Below are 12824 nucleotides of genomic sequence, written 5' to 3'. Positions count from 1 at the left end.
GGTAGGATTCAGCTGGGATAGACTTTTATATGTTCAGGACTCTTTTCATGATTTCTTGATTAAAATGGGTTGTTAAGAGGATATTCACATAATTGATCTTAAATTCCTTCTTTTAATTTTTCAACTGATTGGTGTTTGGTTTTCCTTTTAAAAAATACAGAATTCTTCTGAACACTTGAATTTGATCTTTTGGCAGGTAATCTTTTCAGAAAAAAAAAAAAACCCAAATATTGCTAAATCACTAAAAGAAACACTTTGAAACCAAAATGCATATAGTGATTCAAGATATTTTTAAAATAACATAAAAGTTACAGACAAAGTTTGAATATTTAACATACAAATACATCAAATAACATCTTTATCATAAGTTTATGCCATGGTCCAGGGTAGAGGTCACATAAGAGGGATTGTCTAGGATCTAAACACATGACATGGGGCAAAGTATAGATCACACCATCTATTTGTCACTTTGACTGAATAAAAAGTTTCCCATACATTTACCAGACTTCATCTTAAAAAAAAAAAAAAAAAAAAAAAAAAAAAAAAATTAAATCCTGCCACTACTGAAGAAAAAAGCAAAACTCCTGCAAAAGATTCCAGCATCACCTTTCCATCATGTTTCCATTAACGCATTAATGGAATACTGATTTCTTCCATCAATTACATTATTTGAAGAAAAAAATTAAATTGAAGCAATTATCAATTTTCCTGATGTTTCAGCCAGAAAAATAACATAAATAAAGAAGCTAAAGAAGTTTCTCCTTTATGTTTTGCACCCTGACAATCTGCATAAACTATCTCATTTTGTGAACACACATGTACTATTGTAAGAAATTGGAAGAACTACTTGCCGAGAAGGAAAGTTGATTTTGGTGACACAGTTTTGCATGACTGGAGCTTCATAGTTCAGCTTTTTCAAAACATTTCATTCTTGAAAGTGCAAGTCTCTAAGTACCAGACCATAGAACAGATAGTTACAAATATGCTTGCATTACACCAGGTACTAATCTCCCCCTAAAAGCAGAGTCCTGTGGCATTCTCTGAGTCACACATGCCAGCAAATTGAAAAGCACAGAGATGTTTTCAGACAATATTTGACAGAAGAGAAGAAAGAAAACAGTAAATGAAAACAAGCAAAAAAGTGAAAACTTAAGACACAATAAGAACTAGATAGTTTAGTCATGAAAGAGGCAAAATCCTTGTTCAAATTCAAGAACTGAACAATACATCACATCCAACCTGGCACTTATTTAAGGAAGAAGCAAGTACAGGCACTCCTTGTGTGGAACTGTGTTCATACTGATCTCTGTTCTTTGTCCAAATTGTAGTCATGGGTAATCATTAGTAAAATCAAGCAGCTCAAAGCTGAAGGGGTAGAAAACTTCCTCTCTCTTGAATCTTGACAGAATACTTCTGAAGAAGAATTGACTAAATTATTTTCCAAAGAAAAAGAAATGAGAAATGTATAACCAATCTAAAGCAGAATCTAATTCACAGACAATAAAGAGGACTGAGGACCTCCTCACACAGGAAGGAAGCAGCACAATTTCAGTTCAAGAGAATGGGAGGAAACTATCCTGGACATTCCACATATTTGCTCCTTAATATTCACACCTCAATATCTATCTCCCCTTCGAAAAGCACTCTTGTGAGAAGAAAGAGGGGTTATAGAATCAGCTCTTTGTGCTCACGGAGAGCAGGAAGAGTGATGTAGAACTCAAAACTCAGAAAGTATTGGGGCAGGAGATGTGAAGGGGACACTACTAAGATATTTCATAGCCTGTTTTTATTACAAGCCTTTTGAACTGCACATGAAAATTTTTGCATTTTGAATTTATCAAGAAAAACACACCTTTCTACAGGTTTGCCTTTCAGAATTTGGGTGTCTTCCAGGCTGAAACACCTTCATGAGCCATCCACCATTCTTTTTTAATCCTTTCAGATTCCACAAAATCATTTTGTGGGGGAAGAGAACAGGGAGGTGGTGGGGGGAAAGGGTGTAGACAACGAACTCTGCAGAAACCATCCACCTTTTGCTTCTGAGCCCATGCCAACCGCCTGGGGTAACCCTTGACCGGAGACAGAGCCTTCTTGGCAGTCCCGCCTCCCACAACCTATCCCAGGGCAGCTGACGGAGCGAAAGGGCAGCGCATCAGCGTTCAAGCTAAGCAGCTCTCCTCTGAAAAAGCGACTCCACAACACGCAGTGATTTTTTTTCTTTTTTTTTTTTTTTTCTTTGTAAGGATATCCTCCCCGCGGATGAGCGGTTCTTTCCACGCGTAGTGCCAAGACCCATCCTTCCCTCCCCGGCCGCACACACGGCACTGGGCGTGTAGCCGGGGCTCTATGTAACCCCCGCCGGCACAGCCCGGCCCCGCCACTGCCGCTCCGCCCGGCCCGAGGCGCTCCCGACCCCGCCGCGGCGGAGCGGGGATGCCGCCCGTCCCGGGGGCCGCGCAGCCGCCCGCGCCCGCCGCCGGCCCGCGGGCAGCACCGCCGCGGCGGAGCAGAAAGTGAAAGTACCCGCGGGCGGCGGAGCCCCATGGGAAAGGCAAAGCCCGGCCGTCCCGCCGCCGCTTCGGACAGCGCCGCGGCCCCCCGGGGCGGGCGGGCGCCGGGGGGCTGCTGAGCCCGGCCCGGCCGCCGCGGCCCCTCTCGGCCCCTGCGCGGCGCTCCGCGGGCTGCGGAGTCATGGCCGAGGCGGCGCCACCACCATGACCGCGGACCCGTCGGCGCAGCTCCCCGACAGCCTCCGCACGGACCATGTTCCATGGTAAGGAGCGCGCCCCGCACCGCACCGCACCGCTCCGCAGAAGGCGCCCCGCCTCACCTGCTCCCGGGCTGGCTGGGCTCCGCCGCGCTGCTCCGCACCCCCGGCCGCGCTGGCTCCTCACCTGCTCCGCCGTCTCCGAGCCGTCGGCCCCGCCGTCCCGCCTGCTCTGCCGGCGCGGTGCTTCCCGGTGCCTTTTAAACCCTTGGTGGGGGCCAGGGAAATTCCCAGTTTTGCTTTTTTTTTCTCTTTTCCCCGTAGAATGAAAGTAAAAGAATCCGGTTCCCATCACGCCTGCTGCCGGGAAGGGCAGCTCGGGAATGGCAGAGGCAGCGGGACAGCGTGGGGCGGGGGAGCTGCGGGAGGCATTGCTCCGCGCCGGTCCGCGCTGCTCCCACTGCCCGTGGCGCCCAGCTTCCCGTGGGCACCTACCTTCCCGTGGGAACCTGCCTTCCCGTGGGAACCTGCCTTCCCGTGGGCACCTGCCTCCCGTGGACATCTGCTTACCGCGGGCATCTGCCTCCCGTGGGCACCTGCTGGCCCGCGGGTGCACCCGCAGCAGGTGCGCGCAGCGCCCGGGGTGCCTCGCCCCCGGGCGGGAGCGCCCGCTCGCCCGCCCCTTCGCACGGGTCCAGCGGGACGGAGGGAAAAGAATGGCAGTGACCCGTTCCCCGCTGGAATTGCGGGATGAGGAGAGGGGAAGGGGGCAGAGGGAGCGGTCTGCCGAGATTGGGGTGGGTTGTGCGGCACCCAGCCCAATTTTGGTTGTGCTGCAAGGATCCCGCTGGGTGCCGCCGAGGACGTGCCTCGGGCTGTATGCACAGGAGGGTGTTTTAATGTTAAAAAGCCAAGAGGTTTGGGTGGTTGTTTTTTTTTTTTTTGTGTTTGTTTTTTTTTTTTTTTTTTTTCTTTTTTCTTTTTTTTTTTTTTTTCTTTTTAATATATGTGGAAATACTGGAATACTAGCTCTTCCTGGTTTTTCTGGGAGAACTTTTGGGGCTTTCCAGATTTGACTTAGGAGTTTCTGGGAATTTACTGGAAAGATGGGTTATTACCAGAAATGCTCTCTTTCTTTTGAATTGCTGGCCCTATGGAGTGCCATAAACTCCCATTCCTTTGACGTTACCTAACTTTAAGAAAATCCCTTTCAATTTTCAGTCTACATCTCCTAGAACTTTTTATGACACTTGTCTAATATTTTTTCCAGAGGACTCGTTTAGGAATATCTGAAAAAATTTGATCACCATCCTTCAGTGGCTCAAGGGACTTCATGAGTGTGTAACATGTGACGTACTTTTATTCTGTAATTTCCTCATTTAAAATAGATTGGCAATCTGTACAATATCTCTTATCTCTACTTGTGGCTGGACAAGCCAAGTTTAAAGTGATGGAGTCAGATTGTTTTAATTTAGAGGATTGCTATTTTCCTCCTTTCAAGTATGTTTGTGAAGTAGCATATCCAAAATGTTTGTATTACCCTATTGGTGAACAAGCATTGCAGTTCATCTTTTGCACTGGAATCAAGAGGTGCAATGGGAGATTGGAAAAATATTGCCCTATAATTGAGTTCTTGAATGTTTTTTTGTAAATGTCTTTCAAAATACTAGATTTTGTCCTTCAAACTGATATATCATTCAATAGAGATGTAGTTAGCATAGAGATTTACAGAAATAAAGCTCTGTGGAAGTCAGGTATGTCCACTTGGAGCTTGAAGATCATAATAGAGTCACCCTACAGAGTTCTTAAATTTACTACATGTTGGATCCATTTAGATTCACTTAGCTCATCAGGCTAGATTTCTTGAGACATTAATAGATCTCGGTTGATCAGCATATGAAAAGGTCAGAAAATCTGGTTTTCAACCCATGAAATTTCCAATTAGAATTTGTCAGGCAGCTTGCTCAAGAATTCTGTGATTTAGATTGTACAGGTAAAATTTTTCCAGTCCTGTTTCTAGGACAGAGGTGTACATAACCACATGTTCACATGCAATCTGTCAGAAAGAGAAGGCTTCACTAGTCAGGAAAAGCATGCATTCTTCTTTGAGGATTCAGTCTGCTGTGTGTGGTGGGAGTTGGCTGGGATGGGCCGTAAGGGACTGTGTTTCTTTTAATGGCAGTGAGCATGTGGTGTGCCTGTGGTTCTTGCATTGCAGAAGAAAGGTGGGTCAATGCAAATTATGGTCAAGTTTTATTGCAGTTTTCTTAGTTGTTCAAAATTCCTCTGAGGCCATGATTTACTAGTGATGCCCAGGTCCAGAGGAGCCCATCTCTTGAGTGCTGGACTGGCTGTACCCAACAGCCCATCCTTGCCAGAGAGGAAGGAAAGCAGCAGCATCCTCTCTTCCTTTCCTGGCTGCTATCCCACAGCTGTTCCGTATGCAGTTGTTGTTCTTACTCAGTGATGAAGATGGGCAGAAACACTGCATACTCCTCCAAGAACTTGCTGTGATCTTTGCTAGTCCTCCATCATAAATTTATACCTTTGTTTTTTTTGTTTTTGGTTTTTTTTTTGTTGGTTTGTTTTTTCTTTTTTTTCCCAAAACCTTCAATTTAAGCATTATCTTAGCCAGACTAACAATAACCCAGAGTCCAATTATTCCTAATCACATATTATCATGTACTTGGTCTCCTTTATTCCCAGTACCAGGTGAGTCAACTGCAGCCTCCTGTCAGTCTCTTCAGGCTCTTTTGACGTTTTGGTATTTTCTCTCTGCCCATCCTCACAGAACTCATGTTTTCCTGGATGTCACGCAAAGACAAAAGACCAGGGGTCAAAGCAAAGGAAGACAGTCCACTAAAGTGGACACAAAGTGATGGGAAGTGAAGTTTGCTCAAAAAGATTGCAAAAACCTTGCGGAGAAGGTTGTGTTGCATCTCATGTTATGGCCAGTAGCATGGATTTGTACATTTGGTCAGCCTGAAAATGTGTTTAAACACACTTCTGTTATAGAGGTGTGTTCAGGGGGATTTGTATAAGTTATTAAAGGAAAAATGGGCAGTTGAGATGAGATTCAGCTGCAGGTTAAAATACTTGAATGTCTAAACATATATGATTAAAAAACTCCTCTACATGTGTCTAATGTGGTTATGGTCCAATAAAATTCAGTGCTTGCAGTGAACCCTGAGTATGAATTCAGCCAAGTGCTCACCAAGTCAGCTCAATAGTTGTAGGCTCTTATCCACACTGGCTGAATCATCTTGGGGTATGAGGGAGTTCAGACAACCAAAGAGTGTCTTAATCTGGAGGTGAATCCTTCCCTCTAGCAAGGCACAAGTCATTTGGTTGTACAAAGATCCCTTTTAAACTACTTTAACAGATTACAGAATGTATTTGTTAATACAGCCCACAATCTGTGACATTAACTAACATGTACCTAACTGTCCTTCTTGCAATCCAGCCTTTTTTAGATCTACCTTACCAGTTCTGCCACTGCTCCTTGTTCTGTCTCCAGTGAATGCATCTAGTTGTGCAATGGGAAATAAAACAACTGAAATCCGTGTGAAGTACGAGAATATACTAAGTCACGACATCAATGAGCTGGTAGGTAGTAGCTCTTGGGCTTCCAAAACATGTTGATTATTTTTAGATGCTAACAATTAATAATAAAAGCTCTAATGTTAAAACATGGTAAAAGACCAATTTAAAGTCACATATTATGCTGGAATGGTGGTTCTATTTGAAGGGGTTCAACAATTCAGTCTCTTTAAAATCTCTGAAATCTGTGGATAGTGCCTATTTGCATGTGATACAGTTTTTTGTGCCTGTGCATTATGTAGTTAGACACATGTACTATTTGGCCATACATCATATATTTGATTAGAAAGTACTTTTTTCTAAAGTAATTTCATGACTACTTCTGTTTGTATGCTTTTATCAAGAGAAGAAAGCATTACACCTGTAATTTGTTCTACTAATTAGAGTTCTTGACTGAAGTTTTATGTTGTCCATTGAGTACATATTGTCATATTTCTGACAAAGACAAGTATTCCCTAGAGAACACAAACAAACTCTCTTGGTGAGCAGTTAGGAGATAGCTGACCTGTAAGATAAAATGATACAAAGGAGTAACACCCTCTGGGAGACAGATCATGCTGCCTTTGCTGGTGGAGATCCATAAGTTGCCTTCCAGCCCTCTCAAGATGCAGGGTCAGGGTGGCTGGGGGACTGTCCTGGCCTGGACAGGGCAATGCCTTGCCACTGTCCTGTTGTAGGATGGAGCTTGATGTAGTTGGTGCCCCAAGGATTGGAATGGAGCAATGCCATTATTCCAGATACATTTTGGAAGTTTTTTTCTTTTTTAGTTGCAATAAATATTATTGTGATATTTTAAGACTTAGTGGTTTTTATAGCAGACTGTATGAAAACTAAAAGTTATCAAAATAAATACATAAATAAAACCTTCATGAATTAATGTTTGTGAAAACTAATGGGAATATACTGAGCTCTGAAGCTTTTACTTCCTAGAAGACATGCACAAGCAACTACTGTGCAAGTTCCTTCACTTTTTCTGTCTTGTCTTTTCCTCATTTAAGAGAAATTTGTCTTCTATTTATAACCAGTCTACTGTCACAATAAGTTAACAGCAAATATTATGTGTGTTGTGTGGCAGCAACTGCCCAGTAGGCACTTTCCTGCAACTGCAGAGCCAAAGTCAATAGGTTTCAGTTCCTCAGCCAGATGTTTGGAGCAGCTATGGGTTTGCTGCAGAGCAGGTTAGTGAGTCATATACTAGGTCCCTGTAAGATAATTAAATTTTCAGTAATGCCTTTTCTGAGGTCAGGATTTCCCTTAGGCTCGTTTAGACACAGCCAATAAACTGCCTTCAGATGTGGTTACTGACCATTATACTAAAGGTGATCTGAGGAAACTAGAGAGGATGGAAATATTTCATGGCAGTTTACAAATGAAGTGACAGATATATAATTTCTAGGGTGATTATATATATATATATGTATCATTACAAATTTTGGTGCTGTGTAACTGCAGCAATATCTGTTGTGGTGCATGAAAAGATGTGCATTAGCTTCCTGATGTTGGTGGTTTGGGTTTTTTAATTTGGTTTTGTTGTTTTGCGGTTTTTTCCTTTGTCATTGAACATTTGACTGACTAAACTCTTGGCTTTGAAAACACTTTCTGGATAAAGTTCTGTTTATCTTGGGTGAACTTATGAAATATAGGCAATTTCTGCAGAAAAAAAATTAGGAATTAACTGTCTGATGTGCTCATACGCATGGTTAAGTGCAGAGAGCTAAAACAATACTTTTGTGAGCTGACTTTTTTAAAGCCCTTTGGCTTAACTGGAATGTCTGGATACAGGCTGAAGAAGACAGAGCTTCTGTTGATTTGGCTTCCATTGTCATCTTGATGACAAGTGGAAGAAAAAACTACAAGAGAGGATAAAGTATTGATAAAATATTATAATCAGGCAGAAGACCATGTGATGTTGCTTAGGCCATCTTCTGTTATTACATATACAAAGTGAGTGCTACCATCTGTTTAGAGCTGAGACATTTATTTATTGAGACAAACATTGTATTCAATGTATTCAATGTTACAATTCAAATGTAAAATTTAAACATTGCTTTATGTCTCAGAATTTCCAAAGAACAAAGCAATTCAATAGAATATTGAAGATTTAAATTGAACAGATTTGTGTCCATTTCTGGGTTCCCCAATATGAGAGAAATATGGAGCTACTGAAGAGAGTCCAGCAAAGGGCCCCTAAGATGCTGAAGGGACTCGAGCATCTCTTTGATGAGGAAAGGCTGAGAGAGCTGGGGCTGTTCAGCCTGGAGAAGAGAAGGCTCAGAGGGATTTCATCAATGTGTAGAATTACCTCAAGTGAGTGGGCAAAGAGTGCAGAGCCAGGCTCTTATCAGCAGTGCCCAGTGAAGGGACCGGGGCAGTGGGCACACACCAGCACACATGAGGTTCCTTCTGATCATCAGGAAAGAGTTTTTTACTGTGAGGGTGACTGAACACTGACACAGCACTTCCATGTGTAAACATATATGATATTTTACAGGTAAATATGTCTGCAGAGAATCGTGACAGGTGCTGCAAGAATAAAAAATATGAAAAAATCAAAGTATTTTTCTGCAATGATACTGAGGTAAAATTTAACTTTTCAGAATGTAGAGAATACAAACCCAAATGAGTTCTTTGTACAGTCCAGGATAAAATAGCATGATAGGGTAGTATTTTGTTTTAAAAGTAAAATTACAGTATTCAGGATGGTTTATTTTTTTAATCTGGAATTATATGATATGTTGAGTAAATTGATATTTTAAACATTTAAATGTTAAGAAATTCCATGTCAATGAAATGTGGAGTTTTTTTCCCTACGATGAAGATTCTTCTATATTTTTTAAACAAAACAGAAACTTTTCTTTTTGCCAATGGAAGTAAACATTACAATTTCCCAATCTCTTTTTTTTATTTTATTTTATTTTTCTACAGAGAGTTATATTAACTAAGCTTTTCTAAGCTTTTCACTTCAGACCTGAAAGCTTTAAAATAGTATTTTGGGCAGATCTCAAATGCCAGAAAGCACAATTGTTGCTACAGATTTTATCATGACTTGATAAAAGGACTGGCTGCATAAATAATTTGTTTTCCTAACTGCATCAATTGATTTGATTACAGTTGTGATTTTTCCCTAACATCCTTATGCTACTAGTATTACTATTAAAAAATCCTGCTTTAAATATCTTGAAAAGATGGCAGGTAAGTCAGATTAGTTATGTGTTTTATTGAAAAACATTTGCACTATGAAAGCAAAAGAAACCAATAGTAATTGAAGGAGGGTTTGGGGTTTTTAAAAGATAAACCAACATTACAAATAATTAATCGTGCACAAACTTTTCAGGACATTTTCTCCTTGCTCTCTTGACAGGAAATAGAATCACTACAGAGCATGGCGTGCAACATGCTCAGATTCTTTAATAAGCAGAGAATCAGCAAAGCCTTTAGACAGAAAGCAGCATTCGTCTCATGTGGGACATTACAAGTTCTACAGTGTAAATGTGAAAGACCTAAAAAAGAAAAGGTGAGTTGTACTCAACTTTAGTGTGTAATAGTTTAAATATTTGCCTTATTTTCTAGAGCTTTTCAACACAGATTATCACATCTGCCTCTAAAAGATACAAATATCTTGCACATGGCACATGTTCTATGCCAGAGGAGGTTTCCTCTGTATAGCATTTATCTTGTAACCCAGTGCAAAGACTTAAGAAAATCATCTGGAAGCCTATGGTGAAGATACCTGCTCTGGTTCAGTAGTGAATTGAATTTCACTTAATTAATTCTCCAGTGAGAAACAAGGACCAGATTTGTGCAAAGAAGGCATTTAAACTTCTCTGGAGTGTAGTCAGAGTTTTAACTTCTCACTAACCCTAAGAATAATGTTTAATTTGGTTTGTCTCCACAAACAATTAGGGTGAGATTCTCTCTGGTCTTTTTTAACTACAATCTCTCAAATTCAAGAACAATTAGGTATGATAATATTTGGTTTTTTAGTATTTGGCAGAATCTTCTTTTTGAGGTGCCACTTAAATGTAGCACAGTGATCTACTGACTACTGTAGCAAAGGAAGAGTGTTCTTTTAAGTGTGGCTCAGTGTTACCTATTGAACACAAAAATATTAACCAACATCAAAAAGTCTCCACATAGGCACCAAAAATATAATGCTTAAAGAGATGGATTGAAGGCTTCATTTAGCTCTTTATTTTTCTCCTTGAAGTGGAGAGACTTACAATCTGGGATGAGATCTTCAAAGCAATGTTGGTGTCTATATTTTCCTTTGTCACCTCTAGTGAATCCAACATTTGCTTTACTTTAAAGGTATCCCAATCAAGACAAAGAAGTCAGTGTTACCCTTGCAACTCCTGCCTAACCTTATGGATTCCTGCTTTTATTTAAAGACCAATTAAAGTAATTTAGCAAAAAATTATGAACAGTCATTGAATATGAACAAGAACCACAGTAGTTTTGTCTGGCTAAGATCTTGAACACTAGAGCACAGCCCCTGGAACTGGTCTGTCTTGTTCTACTAGTCTCAACACATATAGTCAAAGTTTGGCTCACAAATTAATTGTAGGAGTCCAGGACATCCCTCTGGCTGGCCTGGCTGTCTCAAGACCCTGGCAGGGGGCTCGGAGACCTTGGCATGAAGTCAAAAACACCTGTGGCTTCGATTTTAGCCTGTGGAAAAAGTTGCCAACTTTGTATGAGGAATTACAAGCTACAAGTGTTTGAGTAGTGTGATAATTGAATTAACACAGGGTGAAAAAGAATGGAATTTTGGGGTTTTTAGAATGGGGTTCAAGGGGACAAGATGGAGGGATTTGGGTGTCCTGACCTTCTTCTCCTTCTTCTTGTCCTCCATGTCTTGCTGTGATGGTGACACTTTTCTATTGGTTTGAGACACACCGTCTAACGTAGATGATAGATACTGGCACAATATTGTAAATATAGTATATGTAGTTTCTACTATAAAATGTAAACGCTGCCTGAGGCGGCACACAGAAAGCCATGGCCGACCTACTAGACAGAGCTCAGCAGGTCAGAGAAATAATGTTAAAGATAAGGAAAAATAAACAACCTTGAGAAGCTGATCCTATGCATCCTGACTCCTTCTTTGGCTGCTCAGGCTGGGAGAACAAGGACTTTTACAATCTTGGGGTCATCTCAACACCCAGACCCTGAGAATTAATTGGCTTTTTCTCAGTCCTTCAGACAACAGAGGATAAATTTTAATCAGTGATGGAGGATGTACATGTTCTTAGTTGGACACACTGGTTTCAGGTGTCCTTATTTGCTCTGAGTTAAAGCCACATTCTCACAGTCCCATGGGCAGGATCTCTCCAGTATTCAGATGTAAGGCAATTGGTTTGCTTTGAAAGATGGCTATAGAAAGAAGGAATAGAATAAGCAGTTCTCAGATAACAATACAATCTGTTCTGTTTCAGGTTTGCTCACATGTATTTAGAATAGAAGATACAGAGACAAGTGAACAGTCCAAAAAGAAATGTAACCAAGAAGTTTGTGAACTGAAAGAAAATATATCTAGCCTTCGATCCTGCTGGAATAAATTTGAAAAATTAATTTCCAGGTGATTCCAGGTGAATCCTGCTCTTTTCTTTTGAAGTGGCATTACTTGGTAACTCTGCATTTTATATGCATTCTTCAAGTAACCTTGCTCGCTTATATGAACACTTTATGCCAGAATTCTGATGGAAGGCTACTGTACCTTGTTCCTGGAAATGACAGAAACAGAAATGGCTGAACCAAGCTGCAGAAGTCCAAGAAGTGGAACTAGAAGACCAGCATGTGAAACAAAGAACTCTTCAAATGTCTGTGTCCGACCTTTGTGCTCTGGAAACTACTCTGAATTTTAAGATTTTTCAAGTAACTTTATAATACTGTCATATGAAAGCAGCCACTTGCATGTCTACTGGAATTTCTAAAAAACATCTTGGAATCTGCAGGTGAAGAAAGAGTATGAAAAAGTAGCTGGTTTCTTTATGTCTATGCAAAACACACCAAGGACCAAAAGTAACAATTTACCAAAGCAGCAGCTTATCTTGGATATGTTCTCCTGACACAGAAGTGTTTTTGGTGTGGGTCTGATGGCTCTGCTAACTGATTTGGGTTTGGAAAAAGAGGGAAAAAGTTAGCTTTTTGAAAAACTTAGGAAGGGTACTGATTTTTGAGAGATGCAGCATGCTTCTGCTGGCTGAAGCACAGGCAAGACTGAATCCTGTGGAAGAAGAAAAAGGTGCCTGAATGTAAGTTGTTTAGTTGACTGGAAACAGCACTACACTCATTCATTTGATCAACCCAGAGTCAGCTGCAGGAGGAGCTAAAATTCCTTAGCTTCAGATTGTGATTTCTCATATGCAATTATTTTATGCAACATGTTTTAAGATGTTAGGCAAACATGACTTAAAATATGTGAATATTGTCAGAGAATAATATATTGGCATTTAACTAATAAAGTGCTCATATTTTATTTTGAATAAATAGAAGTATTTTTATAGTTACTACTCTT

General features: G+C 40.9%; 1 protein-coding gene and 1 long non-coding RNA gene across 2 annotated transcripts in view; one reads left to right on the top strand and one right to left on the bottom strand.

Moving 5' to 3' along the window:
* LOC128819750 (uncharacterized) overlaps nucleotides 1-3038 on the bottom strand; it is a 19271-nt gene extending 16233 nt beyond the window's left edge. Inside the window, exon 1 of the long non-coding RNA XR_008440738.1 lies at nucleotides 2831-3038. This is a non-coding gene — a long non-coding RNA (uncharacterized LOC128819750). The remainder of the gene's footprint in view (nucleotides 1-2830) is intronic.
* IL7 (interleukin 7) lies at nucleotides 2750-12824 on the top strand. The gene is made up of 5 exons (XM_054000055.1): nucleotides 2750-2773; nucleotides 6171-6313; nucleotides 8799-8885; nucleotides 9669-9821; nucleotides 11743-12824. The coding sequence occupies exons 1-5, from the start codon at nucleotides 2764-2766 to the stop codon at nucleotides 11887-11889; spliced, it is 540 nt and encodes a 179-aa protein (XP_053856030.1). The 5' UTR covers nucleotides 2750-2763; the 3' UTR covers nucleotides 11890-12824.

The sequence above is a fragment of the Vidua macroura genome, chromosome 1, assembly GCF_024509145.1.
Source record: "Vidua macroura isolate BioBank_ID:100142 chromosome 1, ASM2450914v1, whole genome shotgun sequence".
Classification (NCBI taxonomy): domain Eukaryota; kingdom Metazoa; phylum Chordata; class Aves; order Passeriformes; family Viduidae; genus Vidua; species Vidua macroura.
Note: the sequence above shows the minus strand (reverse complement) of the source record. Positions and strands in the feature narration are given on the sequence as shown.